This window comes from Microcaecilia unicolor, chromosome 4, assembly GCF_901765095.1.
Source record: "Microcaecilia unicolor chromosome 4, aMicUni1.1, whole genome shotgun sequence".
Lineage (NCBI taxonomy): Eukaryota > Metazoa > Chordata > Amphibia > Gymnophiona > Siphonopidae > Microcaecilia > Microcaecilia unicolor.
The window spans coordinates 65312132-65327140 of NC_044034.1; the positions used below are offsets into that span (position 1 = coordinate 65312132).

General features: G+C 48.1%; 1 protein-coding gene across 1 annotated transcript in view; it reads right to left on the bottom strand.

The window, feature by feature from the left end:
* ZDHHC20 (zinc finger DHHC-type containing 20) overlaps window positions 1–15009 on the bottom strand; it is a 170555-nt gene that overhangs the window by 132366 nt on the left and 23180 nt on the right. Inside the window, 1 exon segment of the mRNA XM_030200304.1 lies at window positions 5320–5346. Coding sequence (XP_030056164.1) covers window positions 5320–5346 — 27 coding nt within the window.

The following is a 15009-nucleotide window of genomic DNA, read 5'->3' on the forward strand; positions in this document are numbered from 1 at the left end:
AGGGGGGAGCGCATCCACCAAGCCCGCCAACTGCCGCACATTGTTCCGCATGTGTATGATCGTGTAGAGCTGGTAAGACTGAATTTTGGCCACGAGCATAGAAGAATGTTAGGCCTTCCTCCCAAAGGAGTCCAAGGTTCTAGAGTCCTTGCCCGGGGGCGCCGAAGCATGCTCCCTAGAACTCTTGGCCTTCTTTAGGGCCAAATCCACAACTCCAGAGTCGTGAGGCAACTGATGTGCGCATCAGCTCTGGGTCCCCATGGATCCGGTACTGGGACTCAATCTTCTTGGGAATGTGGGGGTTAGTTAAAGGCTTGGTCCAGTTCGCCAGCAATGTCTTTTTTAGGACATGATGCATGGGTACTGTGGACGCTTCCTTAGGTGGAGAAGGATAGTCCAGGAGCTCAAAACATTTCAGCCCTGGGCTCGTCCTCCACAACCACCGGGAAGGGATGGCCGTAGACATCTCCCGGACAAAGGAAGTGAAAGACAGACTCTCGGGAGGAGAAAGCTGTCTTTCAGGAGAGGGAGTGGGATCAGAAGGAAGACCCTCAGACTCCTCGTCAGAGAAATATCTGATGTCTCCTTCGTCTTCCCACGAGGCCTCACCCTCGGTGTCAGACACAAGTTCACGACCTGTGTCTGCAACCGTGCCCGGCTCGACTCCGTGGAACCACGGCCACGGTGGGGGCGTCGAGAGGTAGACTCCCTCGCCCGCACCGGCGAAGCTCCCTCCGCCGACGTAGTCGGGGAGCCTTCCTGGGAGGCGACCGCAGTCGGTACCGCACGCGGCACCGACGCCGGAGACCTCACCCCGGGCGATGGACCAGCCGGCGCCACGCTCGACGGTACCGGGGGTGCGCAACAGCTCTTCCACGATCTCTGGGAGAACGGCCCGGAGGCTCTCGTTCAGAGCGGCTGCAGAAAAAGGCATGGAGGTCGATGCAGGCGTCGATGTCAGAGTCTGTTCCGGGCGTGGAGGCTGTTCCGGGCTGTCCAGAGTGGAGCGCATCGACACCTCTTGGACAGAGGGTGAGCGGTCCTCTCGGTGCCGATGCCTACTGGGTGCCGACTCCTTCGGCGACCCAGAGCTCTCGGTGCCGACACGGGAAGGGGACCGGTGTCGATGCTTCTTCGACTTCTTGCGAAGCATGTCACCGGAGCTTCCCGGCACCGACGAGGAGGACGTAGAATCCAGCCGTCTCTTCCTCGGGGCCAAGGCCGAAGAAGGTCGGTCTCGGGGGGGCTGTATCGCAGGAGCCCTCAGGGTAGGGGGAGACCCACCCGAAGGCTCACCGCCACCAGCAGGGGAATGGACAGCCCTCACCTGCACTCCAGACGAAGCACCACCGTCCGACGACATCAGCAGATGAGTTCCCGGTACCACCGACGTCGATACAGTCGTCCGATGTCTCAGCGCCGATGCAGAGGGCCGATGCCTCGATGCACTGGCAGCCGAGGATGAAGGTCTGGATGCTGAAGACGTCGATGCACTCGATACCCCCGGTGCTGATGCCGACGAAGAGCCCGAGAACAAAATGTTCCACTGGGCTAACCTCGCTACCTGAGTCCGCTTTTGTAAAAGGGAACACAGACTACAGGCCTGAGGGCGGTGCCCAGCCCCCAGACACTGAAGACACGACGCGTGCCTGTCAGTGAGCGAGATTACCCGGGCGCGCTGGAAGGCTTCGATGTCATGGGCGGAAAATCACGCCGGCGAGGTCAAAACTCGAAATGACGAAAATTGGCACCACAAAAATAGGGAGAAGAAATTTCGACCGAGGCCTAACTGAGGCCTACCCCGACGACGAAAGAAAACTTACCGGGGCGAAAAGCTCGAAATACGGGAAGGAAAAAACCAAACAGGCTCTTCCCGAACACTTTTAAACTTTCTGAGAAGAAACGAGTCGAAAACTACGCGCGAGGTCAACTTTCTGGGGCACGAACGGCGAAACACGACCGTACCGAGCGTGGACAAAAGAAGACTGGCCGGCACGAGCCGGTTTCGGGCGGGAAGACGGCCGCGCATGCGCGGTGCGCATCGGCGCGCAAGGGCTAGCAAAGGCTTTTGCTAGTGAAGATTCCGATTGGAGGGGCTGCCGTGGACGTCACCCATCAGTGAGAACAAGCAGCCTGCTTGTCCTCGGAGAAGGAAACATACCCTCGTTCGTCCAATTGTGAAAAGTACTAACTTAGACTGATCCTCTCCCTCTAGTTACCGTCCAATTTCTAATCTTGGATTTGTCTCCAGACTGACTGAAAAAAAATTGTTTTCTTTCAACTGAGTTGGAATGTTGAAGAATCTCACATTCTCCATCTGTGACTATAAGGCTATTGTTGTTGCCACAGTACTGAAATGTGATTACTTCTCTCATCAGTGACTTACGTTCTATTTTCACACCTGGAAAGGCCATCCTAGACTTAAGTGCGTGCAGCCTTTGATTTTGTAGACTATCATCTCTTGCTGCACAGACTCTCTGAAGTGGGCATATCAGGAACAGTCTTCCACTGGTTATCTTAATTTCTATCAGGCCGTACATTTTCTGTCGCTCTGCCATCATCCACTTCATCAACATATACTCATGACTATGGGGATCTGACCTGGTGCCCCTCCTATTCAATATCTTCCCTAGTCCTCTTGCTACCCTTATTCAGGAGCTCTGAGTCACAGCTTACTTCTCTGCTGATATCCTCTTAGTCTCTCCACAGGAGTCAGACAAACCCAATCTCTCCCTTATTCAGACTTCTCTTGATTGTGTCTCAAATTGGCTGCAGACCCAGTGCCTTGTTCTGATTCCTAGTAAATCAACTGCATCACGGATTATAAGATGACCATTTTGTCTATCACTAGTCCATACTATTAATGGTTCACCACTGGCATTGACTTAATCCTTTCGATATCTTAGGATATACTTTGATTATCAATACTCCTTCCAGGCCTCTGCCATTTCTAGATCATGCTTCAATGTTCTGTGGCTCATTCATTGGGTTTGAAGTTACCTCAACGTCAGCTTGTGCCCTGGTAGCAAACTGACTTGATTACTGCAACCCTATTTATGCTGAACTTAACTCTAACCTCCTAAAGTATTTACAAGCTATTCAGAACACATCCATCAGAATATTAGTGCAAGCTAACCAATTTGACAGAGTGACAACTCTTTTCATCACTACCACTGGCTTCTTGTTCCCTTTAGGATACAACACATAATCTTTACCTTAAACTCCTAGAGCACACCATATAGTTGATGCAAAGTAAGGCAGCAAGCCTATTTCACCCTATATTCCCACCAGATCTCTTCACTCTGTGACAGAACATTGTTTTTCTATTTCTTCAGTTTTCTGTTCTCAATTTGTCCTGACCAAAGTGCCTTTTCTGGGTTTCCCTCTCCCTTTGAAATGTACTTCCCTTTCCACTCCAGTGAGCCGTCTTTCCTGAAGTTCAAACCCATGCTGAAGATGCACCTTTTCTCCCTCACCTTCCCAGGACTGGCAGATACAACTTAGCTGTGGCCTCAGTAACTCTCTGCTCTCCATAACCCGCTACCTTTTTATTATTTTTCTCCTATACATAAATTGAAGTTTCTTCCTGTCCATAAATTGTAGCTCCTCTCTGGCTATGCTATAACTAGCTTGTAAACCACTGTTTGAAGGGTGGTACAGTAAGAAAAATAAACATGTCTGGGTAGGCAGCAGCTGCCTGGGCACAACTGAGATACTGGTGGCTAAAGTTCCAGCATCAGACTGGGTTTACTCATCAGCGGGAATAGCAGCCATTGTTTTCTGTTGCCACGTGTTATTCCCTACCCCTTCCAGGTGGGCTCTCAAGGACCAATTGAATTTGTAGATTTGAGACAGGTAGAAGAGTATTACAAAAAGCCTTGGTGAAGGGACTCAATCCAGTCCTGTTGTGAAGGAAGGAAATTAAATTTAAAAAAAGAAAAAAAGAAAAAGAATAAAAACTGTTCAAAGGAAAAGCCTGGCCCTGCTTTAGAGAACCCTGAGGCTTGGGTTCTCCGACGTTCAGCCTGGAGGTGGGAGGCCCCCTCCCCCTTTCTTGGCACCCAGTTTAAGGGTGAAAAATTAGGCCACCTGATATTTCCAAACTGAAGCCTTAATCACACAGCAGTAAGTTCAACTTTTTTCCCTGTTCCAGGACTAACTATACAGGAAAAGTACATTAGTAATAAATCACGAAGATTGTGATCTTCAGTATCCCTGGCATAAGGGTGAGGTGCTAGGTGCATAAGGAGAGTAGAGTATAGCCCTCAAGTTAGTAAATGAAACAACAGAGACAGCATCATGAGGCTTGGGTAATCTCTTCTGTCATACAAAGGAGAACACAGTGAATGCCATTCTTGCAACACGAAGATGAAAGTGGCATCAGAAGAGCACCTTTAGGAAACATGTCCCTGTAGATCTGGAAAAAAAAAAGTCAATAGAACTGCTTCTTCCCTACCCTCTCCAATACAGTTGGTCAAACTAGCTATCAAGCTTGGGGAGGTGGTGAGGGCTGGAGAAAGAAGGAAGCCTGGGTAGTAGCACCAAAGTGTGTCAATCCTGCCGTTTCCCCAGGCCACTATGGCCCACTACTTGCCTTCAAAATTTTAATAAATGTTTAGACCCCTGGTGATGTTTTCAAAGATAATAATTTCTTTATCTGGAAAACATTTATTTCCATCACTATTCTAGTACTAATAGAATAAAATGACCAGTAACTGGAACCCCTCATCAGGATAAATCATCTCACATTCCACAAGGGTTTACAATTAAAGGTGAAGTTTATAAGAGGGTACACCTATGTAAAAAAGATGCCTGTTTATAAGAGTTGAGCTCCTCCAATGACTTCCAGTAGCACATAAATTTACACCTGCTCCAAAAGATGTAAATATGCTCATGCCCTCTTGGCACAAACACATGTATTTTATAAAATACATATACCGCAATTCTGCTTATACGCTCCCAAAATACTCCCCCGGGAATGCCTACGTGTAAAACACATACATTATGCACCATCTTTGAGCATAGAGTTTTCCTCTATAGTACTAATTAATACTTGCACCTTGAACAAAATAAAACAACAAGATTAATATATTTGTAATGTTCCAGCCATCAACTGCAGGTTTTCTGTATTAAATTTTACATTAGTTTAATTTCATTGTCTTATAAAGACATTGCACATGATTACATCTGTATACTACTAGAATGTGCAGGGAAGCACTGGGATAGTCATGATACATCCAATAATGGAAGTTTAAAGAACTTCTTCTCATAACAGATACAAGATGGTGCAAGAAATATTAACATTTTCCATTTCTTTACCTTTTTCTCCAGTAGAAGCGATGGTAACTGGAAAAAAAAATAAGAAGGCGATAAATAGATTTGACTTAAAGATTAAAGCATAGTTTCAAATGCTGCAATATTTTTGGTATTAACAGAACCAAAATATAAATGCAAGCACAGAGAGTCTGAGTTAATAAGAAGGGAGGCTGAAAACTCAAAATAGTTAATTCTAAGAACAATTCAATAAATATTTTTTTTTTTTTTTGCAAATTTCACATGTCAAGTCACAAGTTTTTGCTGTCTCATGCATGGCAGTCATCCTTCCTGGTAATACAAAAACAGCTAATAGAGTAACTGGCTCAAGGACCCCAAAAAGCAACTGTGCACACATGGGCAGGAGTTCTGGTCTCAAAGGCTCCTCTATGCAATTCTGAATACAGAAGTGATTTGTATTATATCCAATAAGTGGGAATTTGGGGAAAAGAAAACCATTATATTTTCAAAACATTTTATTTAGTGTTCACTATCTTTCTTACTGGATGGGAGAGGAATCCCTCATACCTATTCCCAAGACTACTGCTTCAGCCCATAGAAGAGATCCCTCACCTTATGTATGCTCACTCTCTCCTGAGGCCCAAAAAAGGGACTGACCAGTCATACACTCATTCTCTTTCCTCTTGCATCCCAATAGGGCATCTAAGGTCTTGCACTGCCATGACACTGGAACCCAATGTATTGTGCAATTTTTACATGGGCTATTTTAAAAGACACCATACAGATCTTTTAAGATCACTGTCACAAAAAAAAAAAAAAAAAGACACATCAAGTTCAAAAAAGGACCAAGCAGGACTAGGGGTTCCAGAGAAATAACCCCCCCCCCCCACAAAAAAAACAAACAACAAATGGGCCATTGCATTTCTGTGGGAGACGCAGTTCAAGATCTGCAGCACAGAACCTTAGATATAGTCACACTCAGAAGTTATGGAATGGGAAAATTAGGTTCTTACCATGATAATTTTCTTTCCTTTAGTCATAGCAGATGAAGCCATTACGTATGGGTTGTGTCCATCAACCAGCAGGGGGAGATAGAGAGCAGTCAACTATTCACAGTGCCTCATGGCCAGCTACTCCACTGCCTCTTCAGTATTTGAAGCTTCCAAAGCAGTATGGCAAACCGCAATGGGAATAACATGAACTTTCCTCACAGCGAACGATGGCCCCTTAACAAGGGCATAAACTCAAAAAAGGAGGGAATGAACTCATCCTCCTGGAGGGAATAAACTCGTCCTCCACTTTGTATAAACGGAGGGAATACTTGCATCCTCCTGGAGGGAATAATCCTCCCAAAACATGAACTGGAGGGAATGAACTCATCCTCCTATAACTAACAAGAATCCTGAAGACTGTTTTCCGACTCCCCAAGGAAGGAACATAACTTCAGGAAACAAGAACAGCACCTAAAATCAGAATCACTGCAATACAGACAATCATACAGGGAGGGCTCATGGCTTCATTTGCTATGACTAAGGAAAGAAAATTATCATGGTAAGAACCTAATTTTCCCTTCCTTGTCATCAAGCAGATGAAGCCATTACGTATGGGATGTAACAAAGCAATCCCTAAATAGGGTGGGAACAAGCCACACCACGCGCTAGCACCTGTGCTCCAAAACGCACATCCCTCCTGGCAGCCACATCCAGCCTGTAATGTCAGGCGAAAGAGAGCTTAGAAGCCCATGTTGCAGCACTGCAAATCTCATGAAGAGATAGTGCTCCAGTTTCCGCCCAGGAAGAGGAAATCACTCTTGTGGAATGTGCCTTAAAGGCTTCAGGTGGAGCCCGGCCAGACAGCAGATATGCTGAAAAGATAGCTTCTTTGAGCCACCGGGCAATAGTGGCTTTAGACGCTGAAGACCCTCTGCGAGGACCTGCAAACAGCACAAAAAGATGATCAGAGGTCCTGAAAGAATTTGTAATTCACAGATACTGCAACAGAGTCCTACGCACATCCAAAAGGTGCAACTGCCCAAATGAATCTGGAAACTCCTCCTCAACAAAGGAGGGAAGAAAAACAGGCTGGTTTAGGTGAAACGCTGAAACCACCTTAGGCATGAAGGAAGGCACGGTCCGAACCGTGACCCCTGACTCTGAGAATTGCAGAAAAGGGTCTCTACAGGACAGCGCCTGCAGCTCTGACACCTGTCTCGCCGAGGTAATGGCCACTAAAAAGATGGCCTTCAGCGTCAAATCTTTCTCTGAAGCACACCAAAGTGGTTCAAAGGGAGCCCCCTGAAGGGCCTTCAATACTAACCCCAGGTTCCAAGCTGGACAAGGTGCCCGCACGGGAGGACGGAGCTGAAGCACCCCTCTAAGAAACCGTGCCACATCTGGATGAGCAGCTAAGGACACGCCTTCAACCTTGCCACGCAGGAAGGCTAATGCTGCCACTTGCACCCGCAGGGAATTATAGGTCAAGCCTTTGTGTACACCATCCTGCAAAAAGTCCAGAATCGGCGAGACAGGAGCCCGCAACGGAGAAAGCGCTCTTGAAACACACCAAACTGGCGCCAAATCCTGGCATAAGCCATGGAAGTGGAGCGCTTACGGGCCTGCAGGAGAGTGGAAATTACCTTATTTGAGTAGCCTTCATCTCTCAATTGCGCCCTCTCAATCGCCATGCCACAAGACCAAAGCGGCAGGCGTCCTCCATAGCCACCGGACCCTGTGACAACAGGTGCGGAACCAGAGGTAACGGAAAGAGAGCCTCCAACAGCATCTGTCAGAGGTCCACATACTAAGGCCTCCTGGGCCAATCCGGGGCGATGAGCACCACTTCTCCTGGATGCAGCCGAATCCGCAGGAGCACTCGCCCTATCAAGGGCCATGGAGGGAAGACATACAGCAAGCCCAGGGGCCAGGGTTGAGCCAAGGCATCCAACCCGGCAGAGCGAGGATCCCTCTGTCTGCTGAAGAAGCACGGGACTTTGGCATTGGAACTGGTCGCCATAAGATCCATCACTGGCTTGCCCCATTTGGCACATATCTGCAGGAATACATAGTCTGATAGTTCCCACTCCGCTGGATCTATCTGATGCCTGCTTAGATAGTCGGCTTGCACGTTACTCTGACCTGCAATGTGAGCTGCTGACAGGGAATGTAGATGCAGCTCGGCCCAGTGGCAAATTTGTTAGGCCTGCGCGGCTAGAGCTCTGCACTGAGTGCCGTCTTGTCGATTTATATAGGCCACTGCTGTCATGTTGTCTGACATCACTCGGACAGCCAATCCTTCCAGGGTCACTTGAAAGGCCAGAAGAGCCAGAAACACCGCTTTCAACTCCAGGCGGTTGATAGACCACTCCGACTCGTCGGGCGTCCACAGACCCTGGGCATGCTTCCCCTGGCAATGTGCGCCCCAGCCCTTCAGGCTGGCATCTGTCACCACTAAGCACCAATCGGGGAGCGCCAGCGGCATTCTCCACCGCAACATGCTGTGCGAGAGCCACCACTCCATACTGAGGCGGGCCGCAAGAAGCCAAGAAAGTCTGCACTGGTAATCCTGAGATACTGGAGACCATCGTTGAAGTAGAGAATACTGTAGAGGTCTCAGGAGCGCTCTCGCCCATGGCACCACTTCCAAGGTGGCCGTCATCGATCCCAACAGCTGGACAATGTCCCAAGCTCGCGGGTGGGGCATCCTCAGGAGCAGACGGACCCGATTCTGAAGCTTGCACCGCCTTTGTTCGGGAAGAAACACATAGCCCGAGGATGTGTCGAACCTGGCCCCCAAATATTCTAGAGATTGCGAGGGGGTCAGGTAACTTTTGGCCATATTGACGACCCAGCCCAGAGATTGAAGGACTGAAACCACTCTGCCTGTAGCTAGATGACTCTCTTTTTCTGAGTCTGCTCTGATAAGCCAGTCGTCTAGGTAAGAGTGAACCCGGATAACCTCTCGCCTGAGAAAGGCAGCTACTACCACCATTACCTTGGAGAAGGTTTGGGGAGCTGTGGCGAGGCCAAAAGGCAAGGCTCGAAACTGGAAATGTTTTCCCAACACCGCAAACCGCAGAAACTTCTGGTGCGGGGGCCAAATTGGTATGTGCAAGTAAGCTTCTTCCAGGTCCAGAGACGTGAGAAACTCTCCTGGCTGTACCGCCACAATGACGGAGCGCAGGGTTTCCATGTGAAAATGCCGCACTCTTAAGGACTTGTTTAGCTCTTTTAAGCCCAGGATCGGGTGAAAAGACCTGCCTTTTCGTGGCACCACAAAGTAAATGGAGTAGCGGCCTAGACCTTGTTCGGCGGGAGGCACCGGAGTCACAGCCCCTATCTGGCACAAACTGTGCAAAGTCTCCTCTACCGCCGCCCGTTTGGCGGCAGAACCGCATCAGGACTCCACAAACATGTCTCTCACCGGGGCATCGAATTCTATTCGGTATCTGTCTCTGATCAGGTCCAAGACCCACTGATCTGCGGAGATTTTGGCCCACTCCTCGAAAAAAAGAGGGAAAGTCTTCCTCCGATGACAGGAAACGAGGAGGGGGCCGGCGCACCATCATTGAGAGGGTTGCCCCTGAACCGGCAGCTGCGGAACGTTTGTCCGAGCGAAAGGAGTTTCTCTGCTGAAAGCGGGCACACGAAGTGAACCCAGCAGCACGCCCCGGGCGGTACCTTCTAGCTTCACGGAAGCGAGGTCTGTAAGAGGAGCGGACCGCCTGACCCTTAGAGGAAGGCTTCGGCCTATCTTCGGGCAAGCGCTGAGGTTTGGAATCCCCCAGGCCTTTAACAATGTTTTCCAGCTCCTCACCAAACAGGAGAAGGCCTTGAAAGGGCAACTTCACCAACCTTTGCTTAGAGGCCATGTCCGCCACCCAATGTCGTAGCCAAAGAGTGCGGCGAGCCGCCACTGCTACAGCCATTTGTTTCGCCGAAGCTCTGACCATATCATAAAGGGCGTCAGCCAAAAAGGACAAGGCCAACTCCATCCGCGGAGCCACTTCAGATAAGGTCTCTGCTCCATCACCGGGCTGTTCCACTGCCTGCTGTAACCAAGCCAGGCAAGCTCTAGCAGCATAACAACTGCATGCAGACGCCCGAACAGTGAGACCTGCCAAATCAAAGGACTGCTTCAGAGCTGAATCAAGCCTGCAGTCTTGAATATCCTTCAGGGCAACACCTCCTTCAACAGGGAGGGTAGTTCTCTTTGTCACAGCCGTGACCAGGGCATCCACTTTAGGCATTGCAAAGCGAGCCAAATGTTCCTCACTCAAGAGGGTATAATTGCCCCATAGCCCTGGCTACCTTCAAAGGTCCCTCGGGGTCAGCCCATTGAGCCGAAATAAGCTCTTGGATGGAGTCAGGCAAAAGGAAAGGCTCGAGCAGGCTTTCTGGTACTAGCCATCCTTGGATTAACAGAGGAGGCTGTGCCACTTCCAGGATCTTCAATCGAGAGGGCTTGTAAGGCATCTGAAATAAGCGCTGGCAGCTCCTCGCGGTGGAAAATCCTCACTGCAGATGGATCATCAAGCTCCTGTGGCAATTCTGCACCTGATTGGCTCCTCAGCCCAAGAAGTTCTGCCAGACCCCTCAGAATCCTCATAGCCCGACCACGGGGGGGGGGGGGGGGGGGGGGAAGGGGGGGGCGCCACACTCAGAAGGGGCATTAGCCCTTCTGCGTTTATCAGGAGGATAAGAAACAGGCAAAGCCAACTTCAAAAGGCCAGGATCCACCGGGAGGGGGGGAGGGGGGGGGGCAGGCAGAGAGTCCGAAGATCCCTGTGGAAGAGCTCTTTTAAGCATGTATGCCCTATGCAGCATTAAAACAAAATCAGGGGGGAAAACCGCTCCCTGACCGCCCGGATCCTGCCCAGGGCTATCAGCTCTATTATTAGCCTCACTCAGAGGACCCCCCCCCCCCCAGATTCAGGGCTCTCCGTCGCAACGGAGGCCGCGCCATGTGGAAAATCCAAAATGGCGTCCGCTGCCAGCTCAGAGCGCAACAGATCACTGTTCGCCATGCTCAGGCCGGCTCTAACGTCTGTACAGCACGAATTACAGAGCCCCGCTGCTGATTTGCGCTTGCCACATTTAGAACAGCGCTTTACAGTCTCTGCAGCCATCGCCGAAAACAGCGGTAAAATTCAAAAATGGCGGTTCGCGCCAAAAACGTCCCGATCGCGGGCCCACCCCAAAGGAATCAGAAAACACTCTTACCTCACTAGACCGAGTATCACAGCTCCGGTCCTGCAGAAGAATCTCAAGAAAAAAACCTCTTTTCCAAGATCGCTGCGCTAAAGCACAACGCGACTTTATTATTATTATTTTTTTTTTAACGCTGTGAGGAAAGCAGAAGCAAAAGAGGTAAATAAAAACATTTCGGATGCTCAGATAAGTGGGAAAGGCAGGGAAAGGCAAACCAATGCGCCTGCATCCACTGAGTGGGAAAGGACAGGGAAAAGCAAGATAATATGTCCACATCCACGGGGGCATGGGTAAGGCAGGGAAAGGGCTGACCTATGTGCCTTCAAAGTGAAGCTGCTTTAGCCTCTAACACCCCGGCTAACAACTGGCAAGCCAGGAGCCACCCCCAGGCAGATTTTTGATGGAGCTCGAAGCTGCTGCAGCCACCCTGCTTGGGGATATAGAGAATACTGAAGAGGCAGTGGAGCTAGCTGGCCATGAGGCACTGTGAAAAGTTGAGTGCTCTCTATCTCCCCCTGTTGGTTGATGGACACAACCCATATGTAATGGCTTCATCTGCTTGATGACAAGGAATGTTCCTTTCAAACTGCCTAATACTTCCCCCAAAACTACCTCCCCAACCACTCCTCCTCCCACCAAAACTACCCCCAACTCATACAACCACCTCAACACCCACCAAAACTACCCTCAACGACCTCTCCAACCACACATCACCTTCCAAAATTACCCCTCACAACCACCCCAAATTGTCCCCCCCCCCCAAACCTTACGATGCCTGAAAATTACCCTCCAAACCCCACAAAACCCTCACCCACGAACAACCCCATCACTCAAACTACCCCCACAACTATCCGTCACTCCCCAACAAGCCTTCTCCTCTCTGAAAAGACACAAAGAGAAAGCAGCTACACACCCATACACATATATGGAGGGGTTGGAAAGAATTCCATGACACGTGTGCCACATGCTTTCCTTCTTTTCATAAAAACATTGAACATATCTCAGCTATGTCTTTACAGCAACAGAATGTGCCCCTAATAGAGTTTTCCACACAAATAGGGTGCATTCCTTACAAGTATGTGAACAAGTGGCTACAGATGTGTGGATCCACTCTTTGCTCATACGTAGCCCACATCAACTGCTGCAACTTTCCCAGAGGAAAGTTACCCCAGACCTCCTCACCAACTACCATAATGCAGTAATCTTCTGCATCTCTCTGGCATATGAGAGAGGATCTCTGGGCTTGTGCAGATTGCTTCTTCTTTTTTGTGTGTGTGTGTGGGGGGGGGGGGGGGGGGGGGGGGGGGCTAGAGAGGGAATCCCTGGACCCCTGTTAGCTGCTGATTTTCTTTCAGGCCTGAACTGCAAATTTCTTGGCCTGATCAAAAACTGACTCGCAGACTCACAGTGTGACTGGCTATTATAAAAACAGCAACTCTTAACAGTCACTGCAGAGTCCTTTTTATCTTTATACGTAAAAGCTGTAACTTTGACAAAACCCCATAACCTTTTGTTAAAATTACAGTTTTCGCTATCAGAAGACATTTCAGACACTTGCAGCTTTTCTCTACAGATGTGACTGAAGACAACTTACAGACTCCACACATGGGTTAAGTTTCTTATTACTAGATTGTCTTCAACACATTGAATGTGTAGGGTTGTTGAAGTTTCAGTCTTCAATGTGTTGAATAGGGTTGTTGAAGTATCAGTCATGCAGCCATCCACATAAAACCTTTCTCCAGGTTGGGGGAAAAAAAGGAGAGTTTTTGCTTTATTTTTTTTCCTTCTGCACCTCTGGACATTCCTTATAAAAAAAATGTTTTTATTGGTGGAAAAACAAGCAGGTACTAAACATAACATTGAAAAACAAGTGGAACAATAAGCGTAGAAGAAAGAAATGCAAACTAACAAAAGTGGCTCACCATAAATTGTAAGTAACCCCCCCCCCCGGTTGAATCCCCAATCAAAGAGAAATAGCCATCACTGTCCATCTTGTTTCTTATGGTGTTCAGTGACTTAAGAAAATATGGTATAGCAGTGTAATAAATGAGGCAATGTAAGCAGAAAAGCAGAGCATCAATGATCCCTAAGGTATATAGACTATAAGGCATTCAAAATAAGACTCCTTCCCCTTGGTGTCATGCGCTGAATATAACTATCCCAAACAATGAGAAAGTGTTTTTTATGTTATATATATATATTTTTATTATTATTATTTTAATTATTTATGTATGTTGTGATAAGTAAGGGGGTGTCCTATACAGTGTAGGCCACTAGAGGGCGCTAGAAGAAGTTGGCGGTCGATAGGACCGGGGAAGAGCCCTGGGAGGTCCACAGGTGTAGGAGATTATGGGCTGGGTCCTGGGTGGCTAATTAACCACTTTATACCCCACCTGAGTTGTGAAAGGAAGAGAAGTGAGCTAGCAGCAGGAGAAGAGAGAGCCCCTGAAAGATACTGGCTAACCTTATGGACTTGGGGTGGACTGGGTGTCCAAAGGAGATCAGCAGGCTGAAAGTCCTGGGGTAAGAAGTCCTCAGTACTTATAGGAACTGTGTGTTCAGTGGAGGGACTGTGTGTCCGAAGAAGAAAAGACTGTGTGTCCAGAACTGTGGGTGTTCAAAGAGGGGACTGTGTGTCCAAAGAAGAAAAGACTGTGTGTCCAGAACTGTGGGTGTTCAAAGAGGGGACTGTGTGTCCAAAGTACTGAGAGAAGCAGGCTGCAAAGCCTGGGGTTGAGAGTCCCCAAAGTATTGGTATAGTACTGAGCCCATGTATCTGTGTGGGGAGGCTCAATGTAAAGATGTATGAAAGCATAAAGTGTTAAGCTAGAAGAAGTGTGCCCAGGGGCGGGAATAAAGAGTTGCCTGAGAAATATGCAGTTGGTGAGACCTGCTTAATTTGCTGAGTGGAAACCAGGTCACCATGAATGAGAAGGGGTAGCACACTAATCTGCATATGATTTGCATATTGAGAACCAGGTCACCCTGAGTGAGAAGGGGGATATCACAATGTGTGACATATTTGTGGAATGTTCTCTTATTTATGATAATTACACCTATTATGTGTGTGAGATATATTTGTGTTATATTTATTTAATGCAAATGTACATCATTATTATATATTTATAATCATTTATTATATGTGTGGGATATTTGTGTTAAATTTATTTCATGTTACATTTACTTTAGGTATTTGGTATGCAATATACAAACACATATATATGTAATGTGTGTATAATAATTACTATTTTTGACATATCTGTATTGTGTTTTAAAACGTCATTTTATCTGTTTTGCAGCCCTGCTGGGTGAAACATGGCCTGTGTCGGGTTGTACTGTATATAATTTTTAATATCTATTAATTACATTTTTTTCATCACAGTTTGCTTTGTGGATTTTCCGTCAGTGTTTTTTTATGTCTACAGAAACCATGCACCTCCCAAGCAAGCAGCTGATGGACCCGACCTCTCCATTTCCAACGTGTAGGAGGCTCAGTAACCGTCCATGACTGTAAAATACATTTGCGAGC